Raw genomic sequence first — 15446 nt, forward strand, 5'->3', positions numbered from 1 at the left:
TATTATCTCTGTAGGAAGTCTAGGAAAACTGACATTCAGAAAAGTTGAATAGTTTAATCACTTAGCTCTCTGGGCTTCAAAGCTTTGTTTCTATAATTCTAAGAAAATCTCAGACTGGGGTTATAGCTCAGTTGGTAGAGTGCTTGCCTTGCATGCACAAAGCCCTGGGTTCAATCCCCAGCACCACAAAGCCCTGGGTTCAATCCCCAGCACCACAAAACAAGAAAAACTCAATATGTACATTCTCTTCTTCTACTTTACCTTACCTAACCTCCCATCCTATATGTTAGGATTCTAGAAGAAAGCAGATAGTTGCACACTGAATAATTGTTTATTCAAGTTTAACAAAGGGAGTATTGAGTAAGGGGTGGGCAGGATTTGAACAAAGCGAGAAATGATGTGGTAATACCCTGTAGCTGGGTATTGACAATGCTATTACCTAGGCTGAAGAAAAAGGAGGAGTTACCAGAAACTAAAGAGGAAACTAAAACTCAGTAAGAGCTGTGACCTTGATAGGACCCAACAGGAGAGGCCAAGGAAATAATCTCACCAGCCTTCTATTCTTTGATCTGTGTCAGGATCTTACTGTGCAAACCCAAACCATCCATAGTGCCTTGCAAACAAGTCAACCTCATAGGGCACAGAGCATAATACAGAGATGCAGAGGTTCAAACGGAAGATTTTCTGTTGTGTTCAATTAAGTGGTCTTGAATGGACTTCAGCAGGGATGAATTGAAAGGGATAAGATTTTATGGAAGCTATTTCCAAGAAAGAGTATTCGCATGCCTACAGACATTAAACTGTTAGGACTCTTCTCCATGCTTCTGGTCACTGATGCTGTCAGCGTTTGATGTAAATGAGACAGAGTTTAGGATATTTCAAGCACAAGGGAGTCACACCCTTTTTGCCATCTTCCATCCCAAGATCCTTGGATTCTCCTTTAGCTTCCTCTGCATCCAGCCTCAATACTTTTTCTTCTCTTCAGATCTATTTCCTTTGCCCAAAATTCTCCTCAATCGGGACCAGAGCCATCATTAGTATAAACTATATTGTATCAGGAGCTGGAAAAAAGCTGGAGTATGATTCCATATAGAGAGTACCAGGAAAAGAAAACAATCTTTTGATCATTTTCAAAAGACATGCATTTCCAGCAAGAATACAAAGAGGGCTATCAGGGAGCCAAAGATGAAGGAGACCAAATAAAGAAAGCTGAAATAAGAACAGGCATAAGAACCTGGGGATAGCTGAGACAGCTGGGCTATGGTGACTAGAAGCCAGACGCAGGAGTAATCTTTGATTCACTCAGCCGTTAAGAGACAGGTTGTAACAGAAGATAACCAGAATAATAATAGAAGTTGAAAAATAAAAATAGGAGGGGCCAGGTGCTTGAGCGCATGCCTGTAATCCCAGCAACTCAGGAGGCTGAGGCAGGAGGCACACAAGTTAGAGGCTCATGCTGGCAACTTTGCAAGACCCTATCTCAAAGTCAAATAAAAGGGCTGGGGTTATACTGCTCAGTGGCATATCACTCCTGGGTTCAATCTCCAGTACCAATATACACACGTGTGTATGTTAAAACATATATGATGTGTATGTTTAAATATATATTTAATACATGTAATATCTTTTATATATGAGGGACAATATGCAGACTGCAAAAAGGGATGAGGGAAGCTAGCTGGAATAATCAGGAGAGAATTTATGTGGGACAATGTTCACACCTCCTCTGTGTCACCCTTCCCCACTCCTCATTCTCTAGTCCCACATGTGTATTTTTTAGACACTTAGGAAGAAAATAGTAAAATGATGCATCCAACTACCCTTCCATTCAGCTTTCCATTCTGTCACCAGTTCATTATTCTCTGAAGGATCCATTTGGAACTCCCTACCTTTTCTTTGCTTCAAACTGAGGGTTTGGTTTGGATATTGCCATGATGAGGTGACAATTCATGAAAAAGGAGAGATCAGAATAGATTCCAACAGAAAACAAAGTTTAGGGGATATGATGGAGCAGAGTGGAAAGTCAGTCAGAAATCAATATACAGTGACAAGATACGTTCAAAAACAAAAAGCAGCTCCAAGCTAATTCTCATGAGACAATTTGTGCCACTTGGCCCCCTCACTGAAGGATAATTTTGGAGTGTCTTGCTCCCCCTCACTGGAAGAAGTAGTCCCTTGCTCCTGGCTCTGGCCCGATGGAGTATAAAGAACAGCTGCCAAAACTTGAGTGGGTTGCTGTGTGTGAGTGTGGCAACCATCCAGACACTTTCACCTTCCCCCATGGACCTGAGCAGGGAGCCCATTGTCACTAGTAAAGGTGAAGCAAGAGGGGTACAAGAGGGATTACACCCTACGCACTAGTCTATGGGGATGCTTATAACATGCCAGTCACAGATTAATTTTCACAATTTTAATTGTATTCTGAGTTACTGTCTTTAGATGTGTTGGATGTCAAATACAGAATGCATTATATTTTTACTATATAATTATTCAATATGGGGAAAATTCTGCGGTTAGTAAAGAAAGAGAGTACAAATAATTACATGGCTCTGGACACCATTTACTCTCGCCACACCCATGGCCTCCAGTGAGAACTGACACTCATTTTCCAGTTAGTCCTAAAATCTCTCTAGAAAAATGGTGTCTCCCAGTCAATGTTTTCCCTAACCATTAGAGTACTCTCCAGTGTTCAACATCTATCCCTTCACTGTTTTGAGTGCACAGTCCTATATTGCTTAATGACAGGGACAGGTTCTGGGAAACGTTTCATGAGGTGATTTTGTCATTGTGTGAACATCATAGAGCATACTTACACAAATTTAGAAAGCCATATAGTGTCACTAGGCAATATAATCTTCTGGAACCATTGTAGTACATATGCTCCCTTTTTTTGGGGGGGGGGGCCGGGGGGTGTTGTCCCAGAGATTGAATCCAGGGAAACCTAACCACTGAGCCACATCCCCAGCCATTTTTTATACTTTATTTTGAGACAGGGTCTTGCTAAGTTGCTTAGAGCCTAAGTTTCTAAGTCTGGCTTTGAATTTATGATCCTCCTGTCTCAGCCTCCCAAGATGCTGGAATTACAGGCATGCACCACTGCACTGGGCTCAAATGGTCCATTTTTTATCAAACCATTATTATATAGTTCATGGCTGTACCTTCAGAAACTTACCCTGGAGATTCTCTTTATGATATCCAGAATTTTCAGGCTAAGACCATAAATCTCTTTTCACTATATTCTTCTAGTTTTATTCTCATTCCCATTGAATGTTCTCTTAGCTCTCTTGAGTTGTAAAGTCTAGGAAGTACTCAGATTCCTTGAATTAAAAAGACATAAACAGGAGTTCTAAGCCTGAAGCACAGGGGAAAATAGGGTGTTTGTGGTTCAGCTTCTATCAAGTTACAGAAGCAACTGTGTACATATATACACATACACACACCTACCAAGCCTCTCAGCTCTGATCTTTATTTTTTTTAGTTGTCACAATATCTTTTTCTTATTTATTTATTTTCATATGTTGCTGAGGATCAAACCCAGTGCCTCATACTTGCAAGACAAGTACTCTGCCACTGAATCACAATCCCAACCTCTCAGCCCTGATCTTGAGAACAGACACAAGCAGCAGAATTTGGTATCAGGACCTCCTGATATAGCTACTGGGCAGAACTATAAGAAACAGTGGAGATGTAGGACAAGACAACTGAGGAAGGGACTTGACAACTGGGAAAAATTACTAAGAACCATGCCAGCCAGGCATGGTGGTGCATGCCTGTAATCCCAGCAACTCTGGAAACTGAGGCAGGAGGATCGCAAGTTCAAAGCCAGCCTTAACAACTTCACAATGCCCTAAGCAACTTAGTAAGACCCTGTCTCAAAATAAAAAATAAAAAGGGTTGGATATGTTGCTCAGTGGTTAAGTGCCAAAATAAAAAAATAAAAAAACAACCATGCCAAACACAGGGGGGCACTGTGTCTCCATGAGCTAGACTAGAAGTCTAGGACCAACAAAGCAGGGAGGTCAGTCAAGGACAGCAAATCCCCCTCTTTGTATCTGCTGGCAAACATTTTTCCTTCTACTTCTTAGATTTCTTGTGCAGAGACATCTAGTAGAGTGATATAAACAGTGACCACCCATTTCATACACACACCTACAGTATATATACATTTCACACATACATATCTACACATAAACGTAATATACTCCCATTTCTGAAGATTATCCGGCTAACACTGTTACTTGTGCAGATGAATATTCAGAAAAGATCTGGCTTTCCTTCTATGATGCCCAATAGCACCAATTACTAGTAGAGGCCAATGCTGCTGCAGTTCTTTGCCTTTTCCATGTTTTGCCTAGGAGTTAGTTGACCCTAATGATTCCAACCCTGCTGTTTTTCTTCAGTGTAGCATTTTAGCACTCTTAGCTGCCTGCCCCGGGCTCAAATGGTCCAAACAATAGTTATTTCCATAACTTGCCCAACTTCTAACCCTGGCCTACTATATTTAAAATGGACTCAACGCCAGGCACAGTGGTGCACACCTGTAATCCCAACAGTTTGGGAGGCTGAAGCAGGAGGATCACAAGTTCAAAGCCAGCCTAGTGAGGCCCTAAGCAACTCAGTATGAACCTGTGGTGTCTAAATAAAATACCAAAAGGGCTGGGGATGTGGCTCAGTGGTCAGGCACCCCTGGCCTCAAACCCTGGTACCAAACAAAAAGGACTCAGGGCTGGGAGTTTAGCTCAGAGGTAGAGCATTTGCCTAACATGTGCAAGACTCTTGTGTTCAAAACCAGCACTGAAAGAAAAAAATCAAGGACATATCATGTCCCTATCAGTGTGTTATCACTAAACCAAGTTGCATCAATCAAATGATGAAAGTATATAATTGCCCATGGGGTTTCTATAAAGCAAACTCATATGATCTTGTAATATTCCATCCACATACTCCAGCCAAAAATGCTATAAAGTGCCTTCTCAGTTTTACTTGTGCTTCAAGAGCTCAAGAATCAGCCTTCAATAGCAGTAAATGTTTAAATTCCTGATGGTTGTTATTCACATTTGTTAAAAAGCTTCTTAGAGAATCACAAATGTAGTCTAACTAGCTCCCAGATCCCTTGTATTCAAAGAAAGGTAGAGGAATTTCCAAGAGGAATGAATCCCCTTGTGACCCAATTCCGAAAGTCTTCAGAATTGGATGAACTATGAACAGCCCAAGCCCTATAGTAACTTCATTAATCCTGTTCTACTGATTATATTGAACCATCTGTAATGGACTCTGGGTGACCTCTACAAGGATCCTGCAGGAAGGTGTATTGCAAGGCATTCTCAGACAGTCAGCTTGCTTTTTTTCTCAAAGATCATGATTTTGGTGGCATCTCTGAAATTCTATTGCCTTTAGTAATAATCCACAACTAACAAGGCAGTCTTCTGAGATCTAAGTAATTCCTCTCTCACAAACTTAATATTATAGGAAAAACAATACCATTCTACAGTAACTGGGTCCAGTTCCCATATAGTCATATTTTGTGAAGTATTTTTGTTACATAAGCCCTCCCCCATGATTTGTTACTTTAAGAAGAGAATTTTAAGAGTTGGGCAAGAAGAGGATAGGAAAAGAGGCAGGATGGCGGATGTAGTCAGACCAAGAATAATAATGATGCTCAGATTTCTCTACAGTTTATTGTCACAGCAGAAGTTGTGGGAGACAGGAGGCCACCTTCCACGAATAACACAGTGTGGTCAGAGCCCCAGCATAGCCCTTCCCACCCCTCTGCCAAGCCCCAAGCATCCTGGCTCAAGCTTGGCTTCCTCCCCCATCCCACTCTAGACACACACTGACAGCTACCAAAGTTAGTGCAGCCAAATGGCCCCAGGCCCCTTCCCATTGCCCCCAGCTTCAGACTTTCCATCATATCATTCATTGCCACCATCTCCCATTCCAACTTCCTCTTTATATGCTGGACATTTTATCACATTCTGAGGACCACTAACCCACCAGCTAGCCTCCTCTGACACACATTCATTGAGGCCCATTCCCTTTAGGGCCCTGAGGAGTTAATAAGAAGCCATATCAGCTTTGGTGAATGGAGCCCCAGCCCCAAATCCCCTGCCCTTGCAAATATGGGATAAGTAGGGAGACTGATCCAGGCACCATGTCAACCACAACAGCCTCTTATCCCTCATCTACAGACAACTAGGTCAAGGAGAGAGGATACATGCCTTCTCCTCCATAACACCAAAATGGGAGAGGGGATAATTTAGGAGTCTGGGTCCCTAAGAGATATTAGGCACCTCTCTCAGGAGCTAGGGGAATCACAGGTTAAAGGTCAAGGTTAGGGTAGCAATCAAAGATCAAGGTCATCTCCCCAACAGTGATCTGCCCATTTCCCTTGCTTACGCTAGCCCAGTGCCCTCATGCACCTCCCAGGTTAGTACTGTGGGAGGTGAGGGCTGGGTCCCACACCAGGGCAACAAGGGTCATTCAACAGGAGACCTCCATGGTATGCCCTGGGGGACCTGAAGAAAGAGTTCCAGATTCACTGCTCTGGGACAGGGTACGGGAGCGGGACCGGTTGCCATCAATGGATGCTGCACTGGTCAGAGAGGCTGTGCGAGACCGGGAGAGGCGAGTCATGCAGGATGAGGCCACTGTGAAGACAGAAGGATAAGAAGGAATCAGAAAGTAGTGGGGAAGGGAGACTGGCAACTCAGTGTGGGGTGCTGATGTGGAGACCAGAGTTCAAATTGGGGCCAGAGAGTCAACGAGTCTGATGGCAGATGGTGGAGTGTCCAGGAATTTATTAACATGGTTCCACCCTCTCAGTGCCCATCCCTCCCTTGTCCTCATGATAGCTTCTCTCCCCACACTCACTGTAGCCCATGCCTTGCAGGAAGTACTTGAAGGCCTCAGTCAGCTTGCCTGGCTGTGGAAGTAAGATGAGAGAGACAGACAGTGAGCTTAGAGGCCCAGCAGGAGCCCAAGGCCATGGTGGGGTGAGAACCACTAATGTCCTAGCCCTCTTCCCCATCTCATGGACAGCAGGGTACTCACCTGAGTCAGCTGGGGCTGACCTCCAGAGTCCGCCATCTGCTCAGGAAACAGCCACCAAGAAAAAATGATATACATATAAATCAAATGATCCACACAGAGAGGTAGAAAAGGGTCTCTCTTTCCTAGCTTCCTGACTCCAGTCCCTTTGTTTTAGTCTTCATTCACCCTACTTGCTCCCATGCAGAAGAATCAAATAGATTTAGACGCTGAATTTAGAGAGGCTATATGGCTCCAGACAGAGGGCCAGAAGTCAGGCTGAGCTTGGAGTAGAATTACCTTGAGGAACGAGGTCTGGGTGGGGTCCAGTTTTGAGTTACATTCCACCTGGAGTAAATAAAAGGCTGAATGAATGAGATCACTCTCTCTGGGGCCCCTCCCCTCTCAAGGACCCTAATCCCAGTTCTTTTCTCTATCAGCCCCCTACCCAGTGCCTCCTTACCAAGAATTAAAGAAATCAAATTTTTTTTTTTACTAACGTACATTTTCTTTCTTTCTTTCTTTCTTTCTTTCTTTCTTTCTTTCTTTCTTTTTTTTTTTTTTTTTAAACTGGGGATTGAATCCAGGAGCACTTTACCACTGAGTTTATTTTGAGGCAAGGTCTTAAGTTGCCAAGGACTTGCTAAGATGCTGAGGCTGGCCTCGAGCTTATGATCCTCCTGCCTCAGCTCCTGAGTCACTGGGATTACAGGTATGTGCCTCCACCCCCCAGCAAAGAATCAAATTCTTAATTTGCCCCAAAGTTGACCTCCCTGTCCCAAATTGAGTAGTTTGCCCCTCTCATCACCACCCTCAGACCCCAACTCTCCCTCACTACCCCCAGATTTTCTACTGACCACTGCATCTTCATGGGGTGCTTGGTCTCCTACCACCAACATCACAGGGCATCTACAGGCATAGTTGGGGAGAAGTCAGTAAGCCCCTGACACTCCCTCTCCCACCTCTTCCTAGCAAAGCAGCAGGAAAAATGTCTGACTCCAAAGAGAAACCAGCCTCTTTCCCTCTGCTAACCCCACCAAGAAGATTCAAAGAGGGAAGACTTTACCAAATATAATGGGACAAGAGATGACAGAGAAATTCCCTGACAAAAACTCTCCTTGTAAGGAATACAAACACCTAGGGAAGATCCAGGGAGAGAGGCAAAGCCTTATTTCTTAAGTCTTACTTGAGGGTGATTTCACCTCCACGCTCAAAGTTCAGATCTCGGCGGCTAGAGAGGGGTTCAAAGAATAGAAATTTTAGACAGGCAATGCGATCCATCCAGATATAAGCTCTCCCTCTGTAAGAAAGCCATTTTCCTTCTTTATGATCAAATATTGATAATTTAAGGTAGAAACCAAAGGAGAAGAAAGCCAGCAGATCCCAAGCAAAACTATGCCCTATATCCCTGATCAGAGGGCAGCAAAGAGGGAAGAAGGGCACAAGAACAAGAGATCATCATCTCTGAGAATCCAAAAATCCATGGGAGGTAAACAAGAGAAAGGGGACAGTGCCTCACAATTCTTCCTTCTGGGTCTGTCCTGAGCTGCCCAAGCTGCACACCAAACCCTGCCCTCCTCCCACACTACATACTTCTCAGACTCCCCTGTCTCCTCTGTACCTCCCATGCCCCCCAGTTCCCACTATTAATTTCTCTCACATGCACCCACATAGCCCACTCACTTGTTGTAGCTGTTCCAGTAGAGTTCAATGTTCTCCAGGTTGGGTGCATGTGTAATGATATTTCTATACTTTTGTATCAACTCTGAATTTCCAGACAACTCTTCCTGAAGGACAGACAGGAGATAACTTAGGGTTGAAAAGAGAAGCAAGCAACCACTGCATAAGAGGCAAGCCTTCTTCTTTCCCCAGATCATGTACTAGCTTAAGGAGGTCATCCTAGGCATTCAAGTCCCTGCTGGTCCCCCCTACTTCCTCCATCTTCCACAACCAACCTACCGGGCTGAAAAGATGCCCAAGGATCATCTCCGGAATGGAAGAGGTGAGGCCCGTTAACTATGAGGAAAGGGCAGGGGAACAAGTTCAGGACCTTATGGGGAAAAGAGACCAGGCAAAGTGACACAGCTTCACTTCCCTTCCTATCACCCTCTATGTGAAGCTTGAGTCCATATGGTTGCTCCATAGAGCAACGCCCAGACAAGGGGAGCCCCACCCTGGATATCCAAACAGAAGTCCTCCAAACCTTGTGGGCTGCCCAATCCATCCAACCCTTGGCATTGGGATCAATGTTGATGAGAACAAGACCTTCAACCGTGTCCTGGTGGTTAAGCTGAGGGGCAGTAGAAGGAAAGAAATCAGAAACGGGGCATGGCCTTAATCCCTTTCCCACTGAACTCCACCCATCCTAAGGTTCCCTCAGGTGGGCCTGACTGCCCACCCTTGTCCCCACTTCCTCCTCTGAACACATATTAATAAGCAATATTCTTCTAATCGGTAAGGACCCTCCTTCTCCCCACCTAGAAATTTTTTACTTCTTACAGCGTATCTCGACAGGATGTAGGCTCCAGCTCCAACACCAACTCCAATTATTGTAGAGAAACTATAAAAAGGAAATGTATGTCTCATGGGCTCTGGTGTCTAAAACCTGTCAGAGTCCAGTAGTCTCCTCAAACTCTTCACCCTCCTTTCTGAGTTAAGAGGCACAAAGGAGGACAGCAAGGGACCTTCCTTTGGATGATGTAAAGGAAGGTACTAAGGAGCTAAAAGCTGGTGACAAGGTTGGCACTGGAAGCCAGTGCAGATCTCTGAAGACTAGCCCCAGCATCCTCTGAGAGAGCTAGTATCTTGAGACAAAACACCTATCTACCAATCTTCCAACCACTCTTTTCCTATATGCATAGCTCTTTGTATATTCTTAGGAGCTAGTTCAACTTGTTCTGCTTTCTAGAATGGAACTTAGCAAGAGGTGAAAACAGACACAACTGTAGTGAACAACAGAATAGGGGAAACAGAGGCAAGGAGGTTCTTGGAGTTGCCAAGAGCCATAGTGCCCAGGAAAATCTAAGAACAGAACCCAGGAGTCAGCATCTCCCTGTGCATGTCAAAGAAGGAAGCCTGTGTGGCCTTTTCTTCCTTCTCCCACTCACTCACACACATGGCTCCCAGAGAACCCGCAGTTCACCAGGTGTGTGTGTGGAGGAGGGAAGAGTGGGAGGGGAAGAGACAGGTCTATCTGGTTCCTCAGTGATTAGGTCACCCCTACCTCTTCCTCTCTAGCTTCCAGATCTAAGAAGCCCTGCCACAACCAGAGGCAGGGCTAAGTACAGACCACCCCCACTTTCCTCCATTCTCTAAGGCTATTCCGTGAACTGTAGTCAATTTTCCAAACCCACCACACTCCTCTCAACAATTAAGGTAGGGTATGAGGGAGAAAGAATATACTGACACCAGATATTAAAACTTAGCCCAGGAACTATGGTGGGCACAGTACTGCTAAGGGCCTCCTTGTACTGGAAAGAGAACTCTGGTTTAGAGGGGTCCCCAGGCCTCTCACTTTAAGTACTGCAGGATGCATGGGATCATGTCTGCAAGCTGGTCCAGAGACGGGTACTGGTATCTGGGGAAGAGAGGAATGTTAAGATACTAATCTGTGCCCACACTTCCCATCTCAGGTGCCCTCCTTATCCTCTGCCAGAATCACCCCTGCCTTCCCTTCCTCCTCCCTGGTCCATTCTTCCCCACACCTGCCCTATACCTTACAGTCTGGTAAAGGGGTAAGGAGTTAATTCTCACCCCAAAGGGAACACAGGAGCCCCCTCTTCCATTCCAGGGGCATCCACATGAACCCGCACGAAGTTTTGAATGATTTCCTGCATATCCCCAAATTGAAACAGCGGCTGGAAGCAAGATTTATCTAAAGAGAACCCACATCACCCCAACAAGAGAATCAGACAGGCAAAGTGTCCCCACATCAGAACCCACCCACCCTCTTGCTTTGATGCCACAATCAGGCTAGGAGAGAACGTCTCCTTGACAAGCCCCTGGGCTCCCTGCCTGCCCACACTCTCTCTTCCCTCTACAATTGTACCCTTCCCTCAGCCTCTTCCCAGAAAGGAGGAACAGGAGAAAATAAAGGTCCTTACAGTTGAGTCCCACATCATGGTACGTGAATATCGCTGGGCGTTTGGGTTTAGGGGTGCCATAGACAGTAAAAGTGACAGAGCCATAAGGTGTCTCCACAGAGTGAGTCTGTAGGAAAACAGGGCACCATCAGGGAGGAGTTAGGCTAAGAGGAACAGGGGCCAGAGAAGGAGCTACACAAAATCAGGAAGATGGGGGTGGCAGAGAGAAGAAAACAAAATTAAAAATAGGATCAGCAGGAATTTAGGGCAACATGATGGTGGAGATGGGTTTGAGGATGGAAAAGAATGATTGGAGAGCATCAGGGAACTCTGAGAAGGGAAGAAGAAGGAAGGAAAGAGGAGAGCTGGGGAAGGGAACTTAAGTGGAAACAGGAGAAAACCAGGTAAGGGCCCTTTCTAGATCCTGGAGGAGAGGACAGCCCCTCCTCCCACCCTGGGACTGCCCTCATGCTGTTACCTGTCCCTGGTCCAGGAGGATTCGGGCAGCTAACTCAGCCTCCTGGAGAGACACACATACAGACAGATACACACAGATAAACACAAACATGAAGAGTCAGATGGAGTGACACACATAGGTAGAGAGACCAACAAAGACCAAAGAAAGAGATTGACAAAAAAGACAGGAGAGGATGAAGGTTAGTGCAGTGATAAGACAAGGACCTGAGTCCCAGCTGCAGCATAAGGGATGAGAGATGGGTGGAGGTGGAGAAGCAGGAGTGCGCATTAGAATGAGAGCCACAGGCTTGGAAGCCAGGAGGCAAAGGGAATGCTTAGGGGGCTAGGATTTGGGCAGGGAAGCCAGAGGGTCTCCAGTAACCTTGGCCGCCTCAGGGGTCTGTCCTGGTAACAGCGGCTTCTCCTCTGTGATCTGCACCTCCTGAAGCTCTGCCATGGTGGCCTGGCAGGGTGAGGAAACAAGACAGAGTGGTTGCCTCCTCAACCTTACCCCTCCTCAAACACTGGGCTTCCCCTGTCAGCACTGGACAATACAAAGTATAGAGGGACCCAGGAGTTGAAGACTACTCCAGGATACCCATAGGACCTTTCCTGCCTCAGCTCCATTTCCAGACCACCTGGGAGAAGGGGGTGCAGAACAGGAATCAGGACACCACTCCTCTTCAGACTGCCAACCTCACTGCTGCCCCTTAATATAGGCACCTCCAGACCCTACCCCTCCCCTATCCTGTAGGGAAATACCAGAGTAGAGCAGCAGTTGTGGCTCTGGTTTCCCAGGCTATATTTAGGGGACACCCACACTCCCAGTTAGGTAGAGGGTGAAACTCGTGGCTCAGTGACTGGGTACTCTAAACATACAAAGGAGTAGGGTGATGAGAGTTCATGGTGGACTATAACCTTCAACTAAAGCCCAAGGTCAGCAACTCAAAGGAAAGGGGACTAAAAGTAGTCAGAGCAATGAACAATTGAGAAAAGGGACACTACAGCACAAGGACCTGAGTATCCAACCCTACCAATGCCTCCCTTTGTCCCAAGACTCAAGACTCCCTCCGGATTACATTCAACATTAGCAGGGGCCAGGAGGGGCAGAGCACCAGGGCAGACCTGCAGAAGAACGAGTTTACAGCTTGTGGGTGGGGTCACTTACTGGGCTCCTATTGGCTGGATTCAGTGGGATTAGGGGTCAGGGTTCTCACTCCTCCTGACTCTGGGGTCTGAGAAAACACAGTTACACGAGGTGAATGACATGGGAAACAGACCCTGGGTCTTTTAGGGACAGGAAGCATCAGCCAAGACCCAGACTCCCAGGGTCACTAACCCTCCCCAATCTCTACCCGAGTCCAGAGAACGCGTCCTCTCTAGGCTTCAATCAATATAGGTTGGAGGGACCTGCAGGACAACACGGAGCTGGCTTCTGCCCAGGCTGGGGTGGGGGCTGGCGAGAAGGAAGTGCTGATGTGGAGGAGGAAAAAGCATATCTGTCAAAACCTCTGGATTCTAACCCTGGCTCTGCCACTACCAGTTGACCTTGGCCCACTGGGTTACTACTCAGATCTCCTCCTGAAAACTAAAAGGGGGGAGTAGGGGACCCCCAAAATTTTTGACAGCTGTCGTTTAAGATGAGGGTTTCTCTCCACCATTTAAAAACAAAAAAGTCTCCAGCCTTCACCCGGTCCTCTGTAAATCCTGTGAGTGGAGAAAGGGGAGGGTGGGGAAGGCGGTCCCATAATCTCCCAGCCTCCCCCGACGGCGAGCCAGGGCAAGCGCCAGCTGGGAAGGGATGAGTAGGATTTACGGCACTGGCCGGGCCCAGCACCCAGAGCCTGTCCCTACGCTGCCAGTCCGCGTGAGGATCGACACCTTTGGGCTGCAGGCGCCAAGCGTCGTGCACCGTGGACACAATCTCTCGCACACCCAAACACGCCCGTCGGCTCGCAAAAGCCTCCGCCTTTGTGCGCAGCAGCCCCCTCCTTGCGGGGCCCCTTTCCCGGAGCCGCCAGCTTCAATAAATCGGGATCAAACCGCCCACCGGCCCGGCGGGCGCCTTCCAGGCCCGGCGGCCCCTCGCCTGCCCCTCCCCCTACCTGCTGCCGCCGCGGTTGCTTCCACCTTCACTTGCCTTTGACTCGGGCCCGCCCCGGCTCGGACTCCCCGCAGACCCGCCCCCGGCCCGCCCCGGCCCGCCCACGGGCCGACAGCTCCCAGCAGATCCGCCCCAGACCCCCAGTAAACACACCCCCCCTTTACCCCGCTCCAGACTGTCCTCGGCTCAGGGAGGGGCTGTGCTGGGGCAGAAGGGAGTGCAAGGAAAGCAAACTGGGGGATGCTTCCAGGCTCCACTTGAGCTCCACACAACATCCCCCGCCAGGAGCGGTGTGGGGCGTGCGTGGGGACCCCGTAACCCTGCAAGGGATCCCTACGCCCGCCCTCGACACCGCCTCTATCCGTGGCCTGTATCTGCCTGTGGTACTCTAGCCCCCTTCGCCCCTAGACTCAGTTATGGGTTGGGTGGAGGGAGACCTACAAGGTATGGCACCCCAAATTTTCAACTGCCGCCCCCCTGGAAACAGAGAGCTAGGTTAAGGAAAGAGGAGGAGGGCGAAGCCGGCCGCTGAAGAGGATGGGGTCTCGCGGGCTGGGAGGGGTCGACGTGCCAGCTCCGAGCAGGGTTGGGGGCGTCGAGGACGCAGGAATTTCGACTCCCGGGTGCCCAGGGTCCTAGTACCTCCTTTCTTTGCTGCGTCCGACGCCTGCTCTCCGGCTGCGCTGTGAGAAGTTGGACAACAAGGAGCGGGGGCGGGGAATGCTGGGGGCCGCTATAAATAGAGGGTGTTCGCTGGAGGGGAGAGAGGATGGCCAACAGGGACTCCCGGGTCAAGGCCCCAACGAGGGGGGGCGTTGCTGAAGGAGGGGCCGGGGACCCCCAAGGGCTCTGACTCCTGGGTAAACAGGGGCGGAGGTGGAGTTAACCCTGCGGGGGTGGAGTGGGGGCTTGGGGAGGACGCAGTGTCCCGGGCTGGGACCCAAGAGACCCTGTGGCTAACCACTCCCAGTCCGGCCCAGGAAAGGAGGGCGAGACCGGCTCAGACTGGCTGAACGCAATCCCTACAAGATGGTGTCTGAGGGACTGCTGTGACTCTCCGTGCTTGGGTGGGTTTGTCACTCTATACTTCCACACATATACACACACCATAGATGGACCCTCCCTGTGCCCCTCAGAGGAATGCCGCCTGGAATGGGATAGTTGATGTGGCCAAGGAAATTCAAAGTTGTCTTATACAAAAGGAAACCAGATTCAATTTCTCCCCACCTGCCCCCTCTTCTATCTACCCTCCTTCCTAGGATCATCCCCACCCCATCCCCCTTCAGCCCGGTTCCTGAGCTGCCATTTCGGGGTCTGGGCACCAAGCCAGTTGGAAACAATGGCCAATGGAACCCGAGCTGCCAACTGCAACACCAGCATAGACTGCCCTCCCAGACCCCCAAACTGCTTTCCCCCTCCTGCTTGGGAACCACCCTCCCACCACTTCCCTCACCACTGGCAACCCCCTCCCATCCAAGGAACATCAATGCCCCTTTCATCCCCACTTGGCAGGTCTATTGGAAAGAAGGAGATGCCAAGAGGGAGGAGGGGACCCAGAGTAAGAGAACTGGTTGGGCTCAAACCCAGGCTTCAAAACCCCCATATCCAGGGGGCTCCTATGTTCCCGGATTTGAAGACCCTAGTTTTCCTGTTTCTTTCTCCCATTCCCTTCATAACTTTTTCTGTAGAAACTGGCACAAAAGCTTGGCACCATGGCTCCCTGCCTAGCCCCCTCAAGTCTCTGGATGCTGTTTAACACTACCCTAGACACGGAAGAG

At 48.2% G+C, this 15446-nt stretch overlaps 1 protein-coding gene across 8 annotated transcripts; it reads right to left on the minus strand.

Moving 5' to 3' along the window:
• Positions 1-5659: 5659 nt before the first annotated feature.
• Ndrg2 (NDRG family member 2) lies at positions 5660-14400 on the minus strand. 8 transcript variants are annotated; one of them, XM_026414212.2, is made up of 18 exons: positions 14311-14397; positions 12920-13037; positions 12733-12799; positions 11947-12027; positions 11587-11628; positions 11130-11235; positions 10780-10900; positions 10541-10603; positions 9526-9586; positions 9230-9316; positions 8986-9042; positions 8710-8813; positions 8213-8257; positions 7884-7935; positions 7327-7374; positions 7051-7086; positions 6871-6922; positions 5660-6647 (listed from the first exon to the last, which is right to left on the minus strand). In XM_026414212.2, exons 4-18 carry the CDS (start codon positions 12019-12021, stop codon positions 6481-6483), a joined length of 1116 nt encoding a protein of 371 aa, XP_026269997.2. In that variant the 5' UTR covers positions 12022-12027; positions 12733-12799; positions 12920-13037; positions 14311-14397; the 3' UTR covers positions 5660-6480. The 8 variants fall into 8 exon arrangements, with proteins under 8 accessions (XP_026269997.2, XP_026270001.2, XP_026269998.2 ...); XM_026414216.2 differs by having other exon boundaries at positions 12904-13037; XM_026414213.2 differs by lacking the exon at positions 14311-14397 and adding an exon at positions 13670-13732.
• Positions 14401-15446: the final 1046 nt, after the last annotated feature.

Source organism: Urocitellus parryii, chromosome 6, assembly GCF_045843805.1.
Source record: "Urocitellus parryii isolate mUroPar1 chromosome 6, mUroPar1.hap1, whole genome shotgun sequence".
NCBI lineage: Eukaryota > Metazoa > Chordata > Mammalia > Rodentia > Sciuridae > Urocitellus > Urocitellus parryii.

Excerpts from the sequence above, each read along its gene's own strand:
- Ndrg2 (XM_026414211.2), bottom strand. The coding sequence starts at position 12,021 with ATGGCAGAGCTTCAGGAGGTGCAGATCACAGAGGAGAAGCCGCTGTTA. Across the intron at positions 7,375-7,883 it reads CACCCCATGAAGATGCAGTG|GTGGAATGTAACTCAAAACT; the intron begins GTCAGTAGAAAA and ends TATTTACTCCAG. Across the intron at positions 7,087-7,326 it reads CCCAGACCTCGTTCCTCAAG|ATGGCGGACTCTGGAGGTCA; the intron begins GTAATTCTACTC and ends TTTCCTGAGCAG.